The 17,739-nt window shown below is 40.3% G+C and overlaps 1 protein-coding gene across 1 annotated transcript; it reads right to left on the reverse strand.

Moving 5' to 3' along the window:
- Positions 1–32: 32 nt before the first annotated feature.
- On the reverse strand, positions 33–16,560 carry ADGRE5 (adhesion G protein-coupled receptor E5). Its single transcript, XM_032211674.1, has 13 exons — positions 16,512–16,560; positions 15,044–15,140; positions 12,140–12,308; positions 11,501–11,614; positions 9,702–9,931; positions 8,004–8,177; positions 5,733–5,921; positions 4,900–5,117; positions 4,315–4,381; positions 3,721–3,812; positions 3,264–3,432; positions 2,873–2,980; positions 33–2,010 (listed from the first exon to the last, which is right to left on the reverse strand). Exons 2-13 carry the CDS (start codon positions 15,065–15,067, stop codon positions 1,978–1,980), a joined length of 1,587 nt encoding a protein of 528 aa, XP_032067565.1. The 5' UTR covers positions 15,068–15,140; positions 16,512–16,560; the 3' UTR covers positions 33–1,977.
- Between the last annotated feature and the right edge of the window lie 1,179 nt (positions 16,561–17,739).

Raw genomic sequence — 17,739 nt, forward strand, 5'->3', positions numbered from 1 at the left:
ATAAATGACGTAGACACAGATTGAGGGGGAAATGCTTTAAGAAAGTAGGTAGGTAATTGGACAGAAGCATTTAAAAAAAAATTGTACATCTTTAAAGGCACTCTTAGAGTGAATATATTTCAAGACAGGGCAAGTACTGAAACCGAGAGACAATAGTAGAAACATCAGTAAAAGGAATCCATCCAATTTCTCCCTCGAGTACAAATTTACACATTCCAATACAATAAAAGGTGCATGCAAAGACTAGGTCTAACCTGTGAATACTTTTGACAGCAAAATTCAGTAGAAAAATATCAGCTGTGAACTCTGGTGTTTGGCTATTTACATGCAAATAAGGCACACCTGGAACTTGAGCTACACATAAAATAAAAATACCAAGCACTTTACAAAAAAAAGTTAGGAATACTGAAAGCAGTTCAAGCCTAATTGGTCTAAACAGGAAGTTCTTCAATATTTTCTGGGAATGGCCAGTGTAGAAAAAATCCATTAACTTCATTTTTAAAAAAAGGAAAATTGAAGTCATCCTTGACTCCTGATGATTTTGTATTTGTACTGTTCTCTTATAAGACTATGGAAGAGTTTTTCCACCACTGCCTTTTGAGATATTGCTTTTAACTTTCTAATCTAACCAAAGCTCTGCTGTTCCCTGGAGGTGTTTCATCGAGGTAATAAAAAAAAAACACCACCAAAACTTTTTCCTTTTCTCTGGCTCAAGTTTATAATTGTTGCTACTTGTCTGAATAAATAGCATTACCTGGATTCTTGTAACTGAGATTGCTCTATATACTCTATACCCCTTTTTGTCATTGCATCTTGTTACTACATGCAGAACTCCAGGGAACAGCAGTAAAACAACATCAAATGAAAACTCTTTCTCTATTTCTGTGCTTCTACTCAAACGTGTCAGATATGAGTCAGCCCATGAGATGCTAGATTATTTAGATCTGCCTTTTGAGCTGAATCTGAATTTTGAGCGTGGCAGACATTTAATGCACCAAGAAGCAGAACTATAAAATCTTTGGGCAATGGAAACAAACTATAATTTAAACAGATTTATAGCATAGGGTTACTTAGACCTAATTAAGCCTGGCTCAGTGTGCAAGGTTGCCAATGAAGGCTTAGTTTTCTATTGAAAATAAATAAAAGGCCTTGTAAAAATTAGATCACTCTTTAAAAGATCTGTATTTTGCCTACACCATGCTATGTTTCTATATTTAGATACATTTTTATGTGCAGGGCTATTCAAACCATGGAAATGTTTTAGCTACCTAAAAAGGGATGGCCTCTAGACCTGGCTTTATAATCTCACTGATGGGCAGAATTCAAAATTTATATTATTTTTTGGACAAACGTAAACACAAAGCAAAATAATGTGAAGTTCTTTGTCCAGTCCTCAATTACAGCATCCTTGCCAGTCCCTTGCCTTGCCTAACTTCTTAAACACTCTTGGCACAGCATATTTACCATCCCTGTTTCTATTTGTCTTAATAAGTACTGTGGACAATCACAGGTTTGTACTTGAAAATAACTTAATAAACACTAGGGGAAATGCTATCAGATTTGTCCATAGACTGGATGAAAAAGATCAGACCTGTTATGCAAAATTCACTTCAAATTTTTGATGAATAAATAGCCAGGCAGAAGCCTAACCAGTGTCCAGGGAAAGGATCTTTCATGAAAGTGTCATATGTAGGAGTACCTTTTAAAAAGAAATGATCCTCTCTTTGAGAGAGAAGAGCCTTAGCATGAAAGAAAAAGGAACATTTGATGAAGTCCTGTACCAATATAAAATTAAGGTGGGCCTGGTTCCGGAGCTTGCTAGATGGATCCCTTTGTAGGTTTCTGGCAATTTGACTGTCCTTATCGCAGTAGGTCTGAATCAGCAGGCAATAGTTCTGTTTTCCAGCCCATCTTTTCCCTGGAAACATTTATATGCAAAGCAGCACTCTTGGAATTCATTATTTCTGAAAACTGTTGTTACATTCCAGATTCTTTCAAAGTTTTGGGAGACTGTGGAAGAAAAGAAAGACAGCCTTTAGCATTATCTAGTAATTGTTTGCCTCCACTGGAGTAAATATTTCATTAGCTCTTGATAACAGACAAGAATTTCAATAGATTTGTAAGTCCTTCTGTTTTAAGGAAGGACATTTTCCTGTCAATTAACTTAGTTATTTATAGGACAATGCAACCTTTATCTATAACTTTAAAGCAAATAATACGAAGTCTGCAGCACTACAGTCAGGGAAACAATTCTAAGTTCAAACTACACAGCCAATCACTTCAATTTAAACGTGAGGCATATGACTTAATAATCTTTGGTTAAATGATCTGGATTCTGCTTGATTTAGAAGCCCTTAATAACTAGCCTGTCGGTAATCTACAGAAACTATTGAGATACGGTAACGCTCGGGATCATGATCCCTCTATATTCCTACTTATATTGTGCGATTGGTCAGTTTTACTCTGTGTCCACACTAAGTCAGCTGAATATCCCTTTCCCTGGATCTTGGTGTGTTTCCTATTTTCTTGGCCTAGGTTTCTGATCAGATTAATCCTTATGTCAAATGTTTTTCTCTCATTTCACACTGACATATGTTCTCAAATATTCATATAAAACGACCGGAGAGATATCAAATACACCCACTTGCACCTCATTAGAAGAAGCAGTCATTATTGGTGATTGGTTTGCATGGCTTCTAAAAACAGGATGACAGGTTCCAGGTTTTGATTCAGGTTAGTCTGATTCCTGATTGTTTCAAAAAGGGCCAAGTGGAGGAACATTATGACCAGACTCAAAGTCAAAACAGGATGGCAGGGCAGCTCCACACTCAGAGGGGGAATCTGGAGGAGGAAACCTTTCATCAGCTCTTACCCTTAAGGTGTTGGAACCGGATGTGGAACTGAAATCTGAGTACTTGTCAGAACTCCGAGTCTTGCCACGTCTGCTCTGGCACAACCAACGGTGATAGTCTTCACGCACCTAGACACACAAACAATTTTAGGAAATTCTGGTCTTTGTATCTCTGTCTTTCCCCTGCTTTGCACACATACACACCTTGATACCAGTCAACATTGGAATCTTTTTTTGTGTGTACCAACACCCAACATTATATGCCCAACTTACAGTGCAATGCTATACTTGTCTGCTGAGAAGTATATCCTATCATATTCAATGATGTGCTTTACTCCCAGATAAATGACCAGGAGATTTCAGTCTCTGAGCTGGTTCCCAACATATTTTGCCTTTCTACAAACATAGGTACCTGTTTCTTGAGTACGCAGTGCAGGAGGAAGATGAAGAGACCCTGTAGGCTGTTAAAGATGGTGAAGAGGTAAGACAGGAAGAGGGTTTGATTGTTGAACTGAAACAAGCCAAAGATCCAAGTAATGCCTAGAATACAGAGCTGTGCAATGGCTGTGATTGTGAGCACCCTGTAGGAAAAGAGATTTATGACACAACTTAACACCTGTTGCTGTAGTCCTTAACCTTATGTAATGAGGACTAGCCTGGAACCACAATGTGGAGGGCATCTATTACATCAAACAGGGCTAGGTAACAGCCTATGCCCTAATTCTCCTCTAGGATTATATTAGATGGAGCTTTTGAAAATCATTTTATTAAATAAATCATTTATTATCCAAGGGGATTATTATAATCTCACCAGTTATTAATTCCTGATCTTTTAAGACACAGATGATCACTTTTTCTTGGCTACTTACCTCTGCTTTTTCAATTTAGTCAAATCAGGGTTAATGTCAGCAAACTTCTCGGAAAGCCTCCAGACAGTAATAAGAAAGACAACAGCATTGACCTGTGCAGAAAAGATTGGATAAGGATAATCAGGCTTTGAGATGAGCACTAGCGTAAATATCACAGTTTTTCTAGCTTCCTTAATGGAAGCTTAAAGATGGAGTATTAAGCTTTTGAAAGCTGGACAGTGTTAGAATTAGAGAATTCTGCTTCAACAAATTAAATCCAAGCTGTATAGTCACCAAGAGTCGTTTCAGTTTAGTCAGTGTATTTATATCAGATATGTTGGGGGGGATGGGAGAGAAGCATTTTAATTTGACATCAGATAAAGCGGGTAAGATCTGGGGCGAAGGCTTTTCTAAAGGAGGCAAAAGTTGTCCCTAACAGAGATGGATCAAGAGACATATAGCAGGAACTAGACCACTACATCCAAAGTTACATGCCTTCAAAAGAAGTTATAATAGACAGAAGCTGGGATACAGTTCAGAAATTAACATTTTAAGTGATTCCCAAGGCAGAGATTAGAAGGTAGGAAGAAGACCCGAGTATGAATTCAGCATTACCATGATGATGAAGGAGACAGGTCCCAGGAAGCTCCACAAGAACCCACGTTCTCTGGAAAGCCAGCAACTGTGTGTAAAGACAGGGGGTGATTTATTTTGTAGGTAAATGGACTTATTTCTTTTTTGACAATTCACTTAGATCTGTTCCTCTGCCCCTCTAGAAGTTCGCATTCCTAAGAAAGCTCACTACAAGTCATGCAGGAATATGTGTATGGGGGGGGGGGGGAGGTCTATGTCATAGGGACTTAAGGCTGGCCAGGGTAGGTTCCAGTGGTGGGATTCAGCCAATTTGCACCACATCGGGAGAACCAGTTATAAACTTTCTGAGCAGTTTGGTGAACTGGTTGTTGGAGGAAATCATTAGGGCAGAGAACCAGTTGTTAAATTATTTGAATCCCACCAGTGATTCAGCCCTTTTTACTTCACAAGCAATTCCAGCATGAGATGCACCAGAGAACACAGTGACACATTCGTATTCAAGATCCTGTTACCCGATCCTGCACCTTCAGTGCACAATGCACAGGTACTCTTTAGCTCATGACTGGGGATGGTGGTGGTGGATGGGGACCCAAATTCAGAACTCACTTTCTGCTGCTGTATCCTTTGCTATTGATGGCAGCGGAGATGCCCACCAAGACAGCTGGGAACCCATATCCCACAAGGAAGATGTGCCAGTGTTTAAGGCTATGTGTGTTGAAGACCTGAACTACCATTAAGTAGAGCTGCACACCCTCCAGTAGCATCCAACAGAAGACGCAGAGGAAGGAATAATGGAGCAATCCAGCAATTACAACACATGCCATCTAAAAAGGGAAACAAGAATTAGATTAAGGTGTTCTGGGAGCAGTTTTAAAATCCAGTCCAGTCTTCAACTACCCTTCTTCCCAGAGGAGGACATCATTTATATTCAGGAAAATTATTTTCAAACAGAAATTGGATGCACTCTGTTCCTACTCCTTTAAGGTACAACAGCACCCCTTAATACTTGTGCCTCTTAGCATCCTCATTGTTTGGTCTATTAGATACTTCAAACTTGAAGGAACAAGCACAGATAATGTTAGGAACTGTCCTGGACTTATTGACCTTAGAAGGAGCTGGCAAACCATAAGTAGGCAACTTTCCCCTGTTCAAGTCAATGGCATTTAACTTAGATAGTAGGAAGGAAGAGAGTTAGCACCCCACTGTCAACTCACGGGATACAATTCCAATCTCTCCCAAGTTCTCTATTAAAGGAGGGAGATGCATTTTTAATGATATTTTAAAAGTGAGAGGTATGGACTTATTTTTTAAACCCACCATTATAAGGGATTGGCCATACCCAGCCCATGAAGTGGAGGATTGTACACTTATTTCTCTCAACTGTTTTGCTCAGAATGCCTCCCCCAAGTGTGTAATCAAAATCTTTACCAGTTACTTACTGTATTGGTAGATATCCCAGCGCTCAAGAAGATGACATGGGCAGCAAAGAGGGACAGGCAAAGGTGGAGGTGGATGGTGGTGCGGATACCTTGGATGGCACGGCAGAACAGGAAGGTGAGGATGGAGAAGAATAGGCAGATCAGCGATATAATCAGCCCAACCTTTGTGATGACAGATAGGGTCCAATCCTGGAGTGAAAAACAATATAGGCAATTACTTAATTAAGGCAATGCAGTAGAAGGGCTTGTCAACTCTACTTAAACTACCAATATCTAGTGACAATTCTTTAATGCTTCAGGAGAAGACAATAACAAGAAGGGCTCAAAAATCAGACTGAAAACTGGTTGATCAGGCCAGATCTCTGGCGGACGTGTTTTTTTGCTTTCTGGACAACCTCCTTTGATCATACCACCTTAAATACCAGGCACCTGATTCTCCTTAAAGCACTTAATTCCAATAATCTGATCAAGATCTTGGTTCTAATTTTATCACCAATGCCTTTACTTTAGGAGCCCATCATCTTCACTTCTCCCATGGTCTTTCTACTATTTTTGTAGTTCCCTACGCAATAAAGGACCTGCAGGCACAATTTCCAATATTCCACTGAAGGGAGAGCAGGGTAATCTTTCTACTAGCCAACCAACTGAGTTGGCCATCTGCAAAAAAAAAAGAAAAAAGTCTCCTCCTTTTTCTTGCCATCTTGGGGCTTGCTTTGACCTTCTCTCATGACATATTTTGTCTGAGCTTCGGGTGCTTGGATGTTCTTCTAGTGGAGGACTGCACTCCAAATGGTCAACCAGGGAGAGACAAGATGATGATGAGAGTGGAGCAATGGGTGGAAGTGCAAAAGCGTATTTATTTTGCCTTTGATGCCACCCAACTCCAGAATGGTTCACAATATAAAAACCAGAGTGGTAAGTAGGCCATAGTGAAGGGGATGCCACAGAAACTGAATAGCCCAAGATGCCTGCTCTCTTTTGTTAAAAAAAAAAACCTTAAGTTGCCTTCCTCTCTTGTTTGTTTTTAATAAACAGTTTTATAATGAGTTCAATGAGTTTATAATGAGTTCTGTCCGCCCCGTGCCAACTCAGCGAAGCGGTAGAAGTGATGTGCCAGTGCCTGGAGGCTGTCAGGGTCTGGGTGGGAGCGAACAAGCTTGCACTCAATCCCGACAAGACCGAGTGGCTATTGACGCTCCCTCCAAAGGATGGTCCAGCTATTCCATCTCTTAGCCTCGGGGGTGAAACTATACACCCCTCAGAGAGGGTTCGCAATTTGGGGGTCCTCCTGGATCCGCAGCTGACGTTAGAACATCACTTGTCGGCTGTGACCAGGGGGGCCTTTGCCCAGGTTCGCCTGGTGCACCAGTTGCGACCCTATCTGGACCGGGAGGCCCTTCGGATGGTCACTCACGCCCTCGTCACCTCAAGACTGGATTACTGTAACACGCTCTACATGGGGCTGCCCTTGAAGAGTGTTCGAAGATTCCAGTTAGTCCAGAATGCAGTCGCGCAAGCGATTGTGGGTGTACCTAGGTACACCTACGTCACACCTGTCCTCCGCGAGCTGCACTGGCTTTCTATTGGTCTCAGGACATATTTCAAGGTGCTAGTCGTTACTTTTAAAGCCCTTCATGGTTTAGGACCTGACTACCCGACAGACCGCCTCCTGCCATTTACCTCCCAGAGACCTATAAGATTGCATCTGCTGGCCAATGTCAGCTGGCGACCCCCCCGGGGGAGGGCCTTCTCTGTAGCTGCTCCGGTCCTATGGAACGATCTCCCCGTTGAGATCCGGACCCTTACTACTCTCTCGGCCTTCCGCAAAGCGAGTAAGACCTGGCTCTTCCAGCAGCCCTGGGGCTGTTGATTTATCCAGCCGCATTTTATGTTATGAATGTTGTGTGATTTTAATGTCTTTACTTTTTAATTTTTATATGTTCCTCCTCCCTGCTTTATCTGTAAGCCGCCCTGAGTCTCTCGAGAGTGGGCGGCATACAAGTCCTAATAAACGTAAACGTAAACAACTTGGATATCTAATATATAATTTTTCCATGTCTAAGACAGCATCTTAAAAGAGATGGTGCAATTTCATAGTTATAAAAGATATGAGTACTAATAATTGCATAGAAGAAATGCATATTTTTTTCTCTGACTGTTATACAAGGAACTCCAATTATGAGTAACAAATCAATCCAGCAGTCATTTCTTTCCCTTCCCTTCCCTGTCTTAAACCATTCCTAACTGGTCCACTTTCTTGCTGGGACTTGCCTCCACATCATAGAAGGCCATGAGGACCGCAAAGCTGGTCATGTGGTTGCAGCGGCAATATGTCCTGTTGGCAGTACTGGTGTTCAGACGTACACAGTCTTCTTGAGACCAATGCCCGCCTCTGCCGGAGGGCTTCCAGAAAGCACAAATCACCTTCATATCAGGCTTTGATTCCTAGAAGGAAAATACAGGAGTATATGGAGACAGGATGAAATTGTCATTGTCAAATACATACATACATACATACATACATACATACATACATACATACATACATACATACATTTGAACTCTGCATATATTGTTGGCCTTCCCAGAGAGACCAGGCGGGAAACACGACCGGATGAGCTAATCCTACTTTACTGTAAGGCTGTATTTAACAGAATCTTGCAAGTCTATAAGTAAAAATCTCCTGCGGACTCCTTTGCAGCCTGAAATATTAGGAAGGACTTTTTCTGAGCCTCCTGCTAACTTGCTACAAGTTCACTCACTTGACTTAATAACAACTCATTTACAAAAATGATTCAAAGATACAACAGCCTTGGGAAAAGTGACTTACACCCTCTGCTCAAAGTTATGACTGTTGCACAAATAGTCAGATGATTGCAGCTCAAGTGCTTGCCATGCATTTAGGCTGACTCTGTAAGCTGCTTAGAGAGGGCTGCGAAGCAGTATATAAGTCAAAATGTTATCACTATTGTTACAGTGTTTGCTGTGTTTGGGATCATGATTGGCAACCTTCCCAACCAACTTTTGACAAGCAAAGTCAGTTGAGGAAGCTGTATTTGCTTAACGACTACATGATATACTTTGTTAGGAATATAATTCTAACGGTTGGGTTGGCAATGTAACAATGCTGTATCTGTTTCTTTAAATCATACTGTAAAATGTGATTGGGTGCTGTTTCCTCAATCGGCCATAAGAGGGAGCCAAAATGTCTGTTAGCTCTCTGTTTGTTAGATGCTGGGCTGATCTGTAAGTTTTGCAACTGCTAGCAAACTTTGTGTACCGGACTGTTTATATGATACTGGACTATGTTATTTGGATTATCCCTTAACTGAAAGACATTGATGACTGATTGTCTTATCCATGTATGACCTGGACAGTTTGATGGACTCTGATTTCCACGAAAGTAAAAGCCTATTTAAACTGCAGTGTCTCTGTATGCTGGTTTGTGTGTTCTCCAACACAACTCTCACAACCTTTCGCTGAACATACTCGCTCTCCCAACGGGGAGCTTAACTAAGACACTTAACAACCGCATGATTTCCTTAATGACCATGGTTAAAAACAGCCATAAAAATTGGGTGTGTCATGAGATGACTCACTTAATGGCTGCATCTCTTAGTGACTGAAAGCCTGGTCCAAATTGGGTTTGTAAGTCAAGGATTTATTTCCCCTCTTATCTAATGATACCAAAGGCAGCATCTCTTCACACATCTACCAAGGTCTTTTCCACATACCACTACGCAAGCAGAAAGCAAGGAAAGTAGCCAAGTTGGTCTTTCCTGATCGTTCACATGAATCCGTGTCAAAATCTGATTTAGCTTTGAGTCTGGCTAAGCAGAAGGCAAGTACATTATACAGCACCTTCTCTTCAGGAAAGGTCATTTTCCTTGGGTATTATGAGAGCAATGAAAGGATATATTATTGCCATTCTGTAGACCGAGAGAAGACAAAGAAGACATGGATACTCACTGGTTCTGGATGGTTAAAGGAGAATGTGACGGGACTGCTCAGGGCAGTGGTCTCATTATGGCCTACAAAAGCAGAGACCACCTTGGACAACACTTTATAGTTGGGCTTGCCAGGCTCATGCATCCATTGCTTGGATTTTCCTATTTTTTCCCAGTCGCTTCCTTCAACATCCGCACCCGTCAGAATGCACCCTAGATTCTGGTAAGAGAGGAGGCCAACAACACTGAGGCCTGAAAAGGGAAGAGCAATTCAAATGTGAGGATGCAGAAGTTACTGGGATGAGATGATCCAGTGCTGGTCTACATAAGCAGGAGAATATAATGAGTGGGTTTTCTCTCTTTAAAGTAGCAATGGAGAAAAACAGTATGTGCAAATTCAGGTCTATGTGGGAAAATAATCTTTGCAAGCAGAGAACTAGCGCAGCAGGGAATTTTCTTTTGGACAATCTTGGAAAGAGATTCATATAGAATTTTTTAATACTCCTCTCGCTCCATAGTCTCATTGTACAATTCCCAGTTAACAATTTTTATGGTGTTAATAATTTGTTCTAGTCTTCTAGATATTTGTATTCTATTTGGTTTAACTATCATTTTAAGGAATTTAAACAATATAGTATATTCCATTGCTTCTTGGAATAATGGTGAATTATAATTTACATGATATAAATATAAATAATATTAAACAATATATCCCTCGTGTATTCACCTGACTCTATTCCTTTGCCTCTTTTGTGCCTTTTCCTTCTGTGTATATATTTTCCCCGTTTCAATAAAAATGTATATTAAAAATTTATGGTGGTCATGTATCATTTAGTTTTAAGAAACTTATCAACACAAAAAGCTGCCTGTCATTTCTTCAAAATATACTGTAAGAATTGTCTTTCATCAGACAGAAAGCCCATCCAATTTAGTATTCTGTTGATAAAAATGAATACAAAGATGATTCTGGGGAAAACACACAGAGACAATCTTTCCCTTAAATTCTCTAACCCACAACATTATTTAGAAATATTTCAGAAATTGAATGCTCTATTCTTCATTCTGTCAAATAATTTTTAAAAACTACACAGGGTCTTCACTAATAGTGGTAAGGAATTTCATACATTAAATCCAACATTGTTTCCTGAACATTTTCCTAATTAAACTCCTTTGAGCAACCTTCTCATCTAATACAGAAAGAAAAAAAATATAACAAGCTTTCTCCTTGCCATTGTTATTTTTTAAATAAAACACTAAATTGTCTTCACAATCAGTTGTTTTCCAGTACTTCACTTCTCTTAATAAATGTTCAGAACAGCTGCAAAGGATTTGCTCCCCTCTCCTGGCCTACCCTGGTTGTTTAATCCTATTTCTCCGCCCATTCCCTTGGTGGGGCAACCCATGGCTCAAAGAAACCATATTTGTCTGCCTAAGTGATGCTTGGTGGCACAGAAGAGGTACAGATTCACAGGTCTATAAAGAAAAAGAAGCAAGTAGAAGGAAGGCCTGAGACAGTAAGAAAGGAAACCTTCTTCTGGGACCTATATATCTAGCAAGAACTCTTCTGCAACAGCCCACTGAAAAGAGAAAGTTCCACCCTCCACTGACATATGTCTCTCAGCTAATTGCTCCTAAGATAATGTGGCTCTCCAGAGAGAAGAGAGCCTCTCTTCCATGCCCACAGTATGGCCAAAAGTTTTGACCCAAAAACAGCTTTTTCCTTCTGCTGCCTTCCCTCCAGCTTTTCCAGGCCGTTACAGGCATATTCTGTTCTTCTCACAGCATCGCCCACCCACTTTGTATGATGCTGCAGCTTTTTACCTTCTCCCTTCTTGCTTGCTTCTTTCCAGCTTACTTCCATCTGTGTTTCATTCAGCCACGGTTGCGCCAGATCTTGGCTTGAGTTGTCTGCTGTTCTGATTTCCATCACCAGTTCTATTACGAAACAGAAGGAAGATGACAAGGTTAGCAGGGAACAGAAAAGGGCAAGTGGCAGGGTCTCTGAAGTAAACATCACTCTCCTCCAAATATTCCAACTATTCAAGCAACAGATTTACCCAGCAAGGGAGGGGGAATCTACCATAAAGCAGAATGAAGCTGGGGAAGGAGAGCTGATTTCATATTTCAAAGTGATCCTCCATATCCTTCTTAGATATGCTATAGGAAAGGGATGGAGAACCATGGCCCTTTTATGACTTGTGGACTTCAATTCCCAGAATTCCTGAGGCAGAATTCTGGGAGTTGAGGTCCACAAGTCATAAAAGGGCCATGGGTCCCCATCCCTGCTGTAGAATAACTCCCAATAATCCCAATCAGCCACAGTCTAATTCATCTGGAAGCTATCACATTAGGGGTGGCTAATACACAAAGAAGGTGTCTTTGCAGTGGAGGAAGGAGAGAATTTCTGGGCAAGACCAGCCATGAGGGAAATCTCAAATCACCCCAACTCTGTATACTAACCTGTGCCTGCTTTGGACTTGATGGTGGTGGTTCCATTGGGTAGGGCGAATGCAAACATCCTGAGCCAGGCCTCCATCACTTGCATTATCTTGGTGGCCAGTTGGTGACTCTGCTCCTTATTCTCATCCTCCATCAACTTCAACAGATTGTCCAGATTGTCCAGTGTTTGCTAAAACATGATGACATTTGTGTTTATGGGAAAAGCTGGCACTCGAGACACACTCGGGCTCATTGTTAAATCTACCATGCATAGATAAGCAGAGGAATGGAGAAATTCAGATTTTTGAGCATGTAAAATCTAAGAAATAATCTGCCTCTTTACCAGCAGCCAAACAAATATGCCTGGTGATGTCTCCATTGTTATCACATTAAAATATTTTAATTAAAAAGTAATCCAGGATGCTATTAAAGCAGATACAATGCTGGCACTGACCATTGTATTATTTGTGGCCATAAATGCCTCTGAGTCCTACCTGTAGAATTATAGAATGTACAATTTTCAGACAAAAGAATAAAAGTGCTTTATTGGAAGGGTGCCCTTCTACTCCCCCAAAGGACAAATCCTGAGATGGAAAAAAGGAGTCTTTCCTGGTCTGTAGGGACTATGAGTGGGCAATGGCTCCATTGGAACCATTTGGTGGGTGAGCCTATGGCACATGTTTAAAATTTTGACCCCATGTGGGTTGATGATCCCTGGATGAGAGTATGAGATAATGAGTTATATCATCAACTTTCCTCATCCTATAGTTCTTTGGGGATTAGAACATCCACTGATTCCAGGAAGCACAGCTAATGATCACGTTGGATGTGATGATGACAGTTGTGGACACAAAACAGCTAGGAAGTACTTGACTGACAAAGCGAAAGAAAAAAATAAAAAATAAAAAATAAATTGAAACAAGATGATGTGTCCTCCAAATCGACTTTCAAATTATAATCTCTCAATTTTTTATTCAGCTTTTACAAATTTCTCAGAAAAACCACTCTGGATTAATTGAGATTGGGTGAATGGAGATTTTTCTGCACATGAATTCTTTATTCAAAGCACAACTACTCAAGAGGAGGTCCGTTGATTTATTTCATTTTATTTATAACTTGGGCTATTTTACATATTAGGCAGTTGTATTAACCTCTAAGCCACAAGCTCTCCTCCCTAAGGGGTTTAGAGGTTAATACAACTGCTTAATATGTAAAAACAGCCCAAGTTCGAATCCCAGCAAGGGTATGGCTAGCTGATGAGAGCTAGATAGCTTGAAATAGATCTATAGTAGTCTCCCTTCATTTATTTATCAGCAAAAATGGAACACAAAATGTTTGTCTGCCTGAAGGCTCCTGGAGTGGGTCTGAAAGGGAAAAGGGAAGCAGTATGGTCCCTCCCATATTTGGGCATACCAGGTGCTTTGACAAAAGAAAAAACACTTTGTGTATGTGTGTGTGTGTGTATGTGCGTGTGTTGTATTCACCTTTATTACAAATTAAATATACCCATTTATACACTGATTTGTATCTTCTTGCACTACATAAACAATCACCATAAGAACAACACAGTGAGCTTCATCCTCTTGCATTCTTTATGAAACGGGCATTTTGGTGATATGAAAAACTGTTTCCTTCCTCATTAACAACTGACTGGGATCTATTTAGAAATTCACAAGTAAAGGATCTATAAACAGAGCGCAGTCAGGAGTCTGTCAATAAAAAGGATGGTAATGCTGTTATACAGTACATGCTCCTATATACTGCGGATACTCGAAGTGCTTTTTTTGCCTGTTATTTTTACTCCAACTCAAATATTTTTCACTTTCTTTTTAGAAGTCATATAAAATAGTGACTGGAATAGCAATAGTTTTAGTTCTTTACTTTTTAAAGGAATTCATGTAAGATTATTATTCTACTCTACCTTATTTTGGGAGGCAGAAATATCTTTCTCAGAGTGAACGGCTAGTGACATGGATTTACCTTCTTGCTAACTTCTTATACTACTAGATTTGCATGAAGCCTTCTGTGGTCCCAGAATAAAAGTTTTGTCCACCAAACGTCTATTGATGTGGCCATCACTTTTCATTCTCTCTTCGCTCCCTCTCCCTGTCCATCTTCCACATGAAGCGCACAGCTGGGATTACTCTTAAACAGCCTTTAAACTAAGTTGACCTGCCATTACTGAGCAATCCTTGTTTGTGTTAAGTGATGGGGAAGGGATGGATGGCTCAGGGAGCCTTCAGAGAGAAGTGTTTTTTTATCAGGACAGCCTGGTCTACCCAATTATGAGATGGAGCTTTCGCCTTTCAGCCCCAATCCAGGAGCCTTTACAGGCCGTCGCTTTCACCACAACTATTTTGTGTTGAATTTATATTTACTGGCAAAGAAATAAGGGAGGCTAGTATAGATCTAGCTTGAAATAGATCTATACTAGTCTCCCTTTATTTCTTTGTCGGTAAATGTAAATTTAACACTTCAGAGAGGAGAGGTTGGAAGGCAGGGATGCAAATGAAGAAGGCAGCAATGAGAAGCAGTGGAAGCAGAAGTTTCTCAACTGTGGGAGAAATTAAAGGCTTCCAGAGTGCATAAAAGATGTGAACCCGATTGCTGCTTCTTTACATCACATCTAGATCGACAGTTCATTTATTGGAGAGTGGAAAGAAATACACGCACACATGTGCATAAGAGAACCATTGTTATTTGACTAGGGTGTGATAACTGGCTGCCCTTTTAGATTGGGATGTTGTGCAATCATGTGCAATGTGAAAATGTCAAAGATATGAGCTGCTTTAGATCTTAATACGTGATGGATGCAGGGTAAGCAGGGCAGGGAGCTGCCTTCAAGGCATCTCCTGTCAGCTTGTCTTCTTAAATATTTCCCAAGTTGCTTTTTCCTGTAAGCCAAGAACCAAACTGAAAACATACCTCCAAATGCTTCTTCGAATCCATTTGGCTGCTCACATTTGGCGGTGAAACTGAAGAGGTTTCTCAGCTGAGTAGTAACGTTGTAAAGCAACACACTCTGCAAAGCAACACACGGCAAACACCATTAGGGGATAAGGATGAGGGGGAGGAACCATGATGAAGAAATATGAAATCAAAGAAGACTCTTTAATTCATTGCAGATACATAGATAGATGAATGAATGAATGAATGAATGAATGAATGAATGGATAGATAGACAGACAGATGATAGAGATAGATAGATGATAGATAGATAGATGAATGATAGATAGATGATAGAGGAATGGATGATAGATAGATAGATAGATAGATAGATAGATAGATAGATAGATAGATAGATAGATAGATGATAGATAGATGGATGGATGATGGATGATAGATGATATATAGATGATTGATAGACAGACAGACAGACACACACACACACTCTACACTGGATAGAAAACTAACATTTCGAAAGCCCTATTAACCAATAAATACATTTCAAGAATAAAATTCCAGGAGAATATTTTCACAGGTGCTATAAATCTGCCCTAGAGTGTCTTAGTGAACCAAAAAAAACCAGCATTAGGTAAACTTAAGGCTCTCAGTGGTTTGGATTCAAGCTCCAAATAAGCTTGAGAGAACATGGGGCATGACTATAGTATGACGCCTTAAAACAACAGCATCTTTTCCCAATATCACATTCTTGAGTCCAATCCTGCAGACATCTAATATATTTTATCCCTGCACAACATAAACGTAGAAACCATATACTGTATGCCATTTAATTCTGTACCCTGAAAATCCTACTGTGTTTACTTAAAAAAAAACCATTATCTTCTGATCCTTAAGATTACAAGGTAAACACAGCCAAATTCTTAGTAATTATTAGGTTGGGGCAGTTCAATGAGATAACTACATGCAACTTTTCACAATTTGCTTAACCAAGGCCAAATCATGTCATTAAATTGTATTGTAATGTTAGGTGTTGTTGCTGTTTATTTCAAAAGCCATTAGACTATTGCTCAGGAGGCAATGATTTGCCACGTTAGAAAGCAAACTTAAGTCTGGAGATCCATGGTGGAAATACCGTTACATCCAGAGATGTGGTGGAGGAGGAATTCAAGCCATCTCCAGTGAGAATGTCTTTTAGATCCAGCTATTGAGTGTGTCAAAGGGAATGAAGGGAATGAAAGGGATGCAGTATGTAGCCTGCAAGCCTACATATGAAGCCCTCGGACATCATGCTGCATTTATGTGCCCCCCTCCACAAGCGGGAACTCCACAGGTGGAACGGGATGTTCTCACAATGGGCTACAATGACAATCTCCTCTTTGTCAGTGGAGCAGCACTTACATAATTACCTTACGGTCAGTCCACCCCAAGGATTATTCTACGCATTACCGTAAATTTAATCCTGACTTCAAGGTCAGCATTTAGGACTTACCTGTTCATCTGAACTGATATTCCATGAAGGCATGGGATAGTTGGCTTCTGAGGACAAAACAAACAATTTATGGAAAAATATAGTTTTTCATTTCTAAAAATCTTTTCGTTTTACTTCTTTTTTTCTAAGCATGTTAAGTTACACTTTGTATTGACCAGATCACTTTAGCTCTATCTATCTATTTTTGGAACCTAACCGAGCAAGGTCTCAGGGCGCAGTGAAAAAAGATCTTGCTGTGGCCTAATACTTCCATTGAAGAGAAACTATGCTTGGTACTTTCCCCCTATTAAATGCTTTTATTGCCCTTACGGTGCCACAAACAAATCACTATTAGTCTATCAAAAAAAAAAAAGAGAGGCTGAACAAGAAAGTCAAGGCAGAAGCTGTCCAGCAACATTTACTCCAAAGACCAGCATGGCACAGGAACCTCACGACATAAGCGAAAAAAGGAGTAAGAAGATGGTGGTTGTGTGTAAAAAAGGCCCAAGTTGGAAAGGATGGAAAAGGCACCATTCTTTAGTTTTCTACAGTGGTACAGCGGTATATTTGTGCATGCTTTATTTCCTGAATGTGACCCAACCTTTTGGCTCTTGGTCCAAAAAATGTAAAAGCCTGAATACTAGGAGCAGCATAAAATATTTTTAAACATGAGACTGGGAACTGTGCAATTTGAGGAAGATTTGTCTCTGATGATGACTTGCTGAGTTGCTAAGTCTGGTAATCCATATCTAACCAGGACTATGCTGGAATATATTTAAGATATTCTAACGGCATGAAGCCTGCTCGTCCAAATCATATGGCCCCATAGATTTTTCCCATCTGAACTGCTGGGCTCTGGCAAGCAATGCTCCTAACCCCAGAATGGCCTTAATGAGCCAGAACTGAAGAACAGAGGGGGGCTAATTGTTGCCAATCACTTAGGCTGGAAGATAAAGCTGTCAAACCAGAGTTCCAGGGGAGTGGAAACTTGTCACCCCTGCAGAGATGAGCCATCAGTGGAAGTTGTAAGAAAATAATGCGCCCAGGTAGCCTACTTAAATGTGGCCTGAACAGAAAACGATCACTCTTAACAGGTCTAGAATCAAATTGTTTTTATATGCAGGGAGCCAGTAAAACAAGCTGAGCAAGGAAAGGACTTTCGTTTATTGAGACAATCAAGGTATCTTGTTAATGATTTTTCTCTCGTGTGGATTTAATTTTGTTATAATAAATGCAAACCAACTGTAAT

This window comes from Thamnophis elegans, chromosome 2, assembly GCF_009769535.1.
Source record: "Thamnophis elegans isolate rThaEle1 chromosome 2, rThaEle1.pri, whole genome shotgun sequence".
Classification (NCBI taxonomy): domain Eukaryota; kingdom Metazoa; phylum Chordata; class Lepidosauria; order Squamata; family Colubridae; genus Thamnophis; species Thamnophis elegans.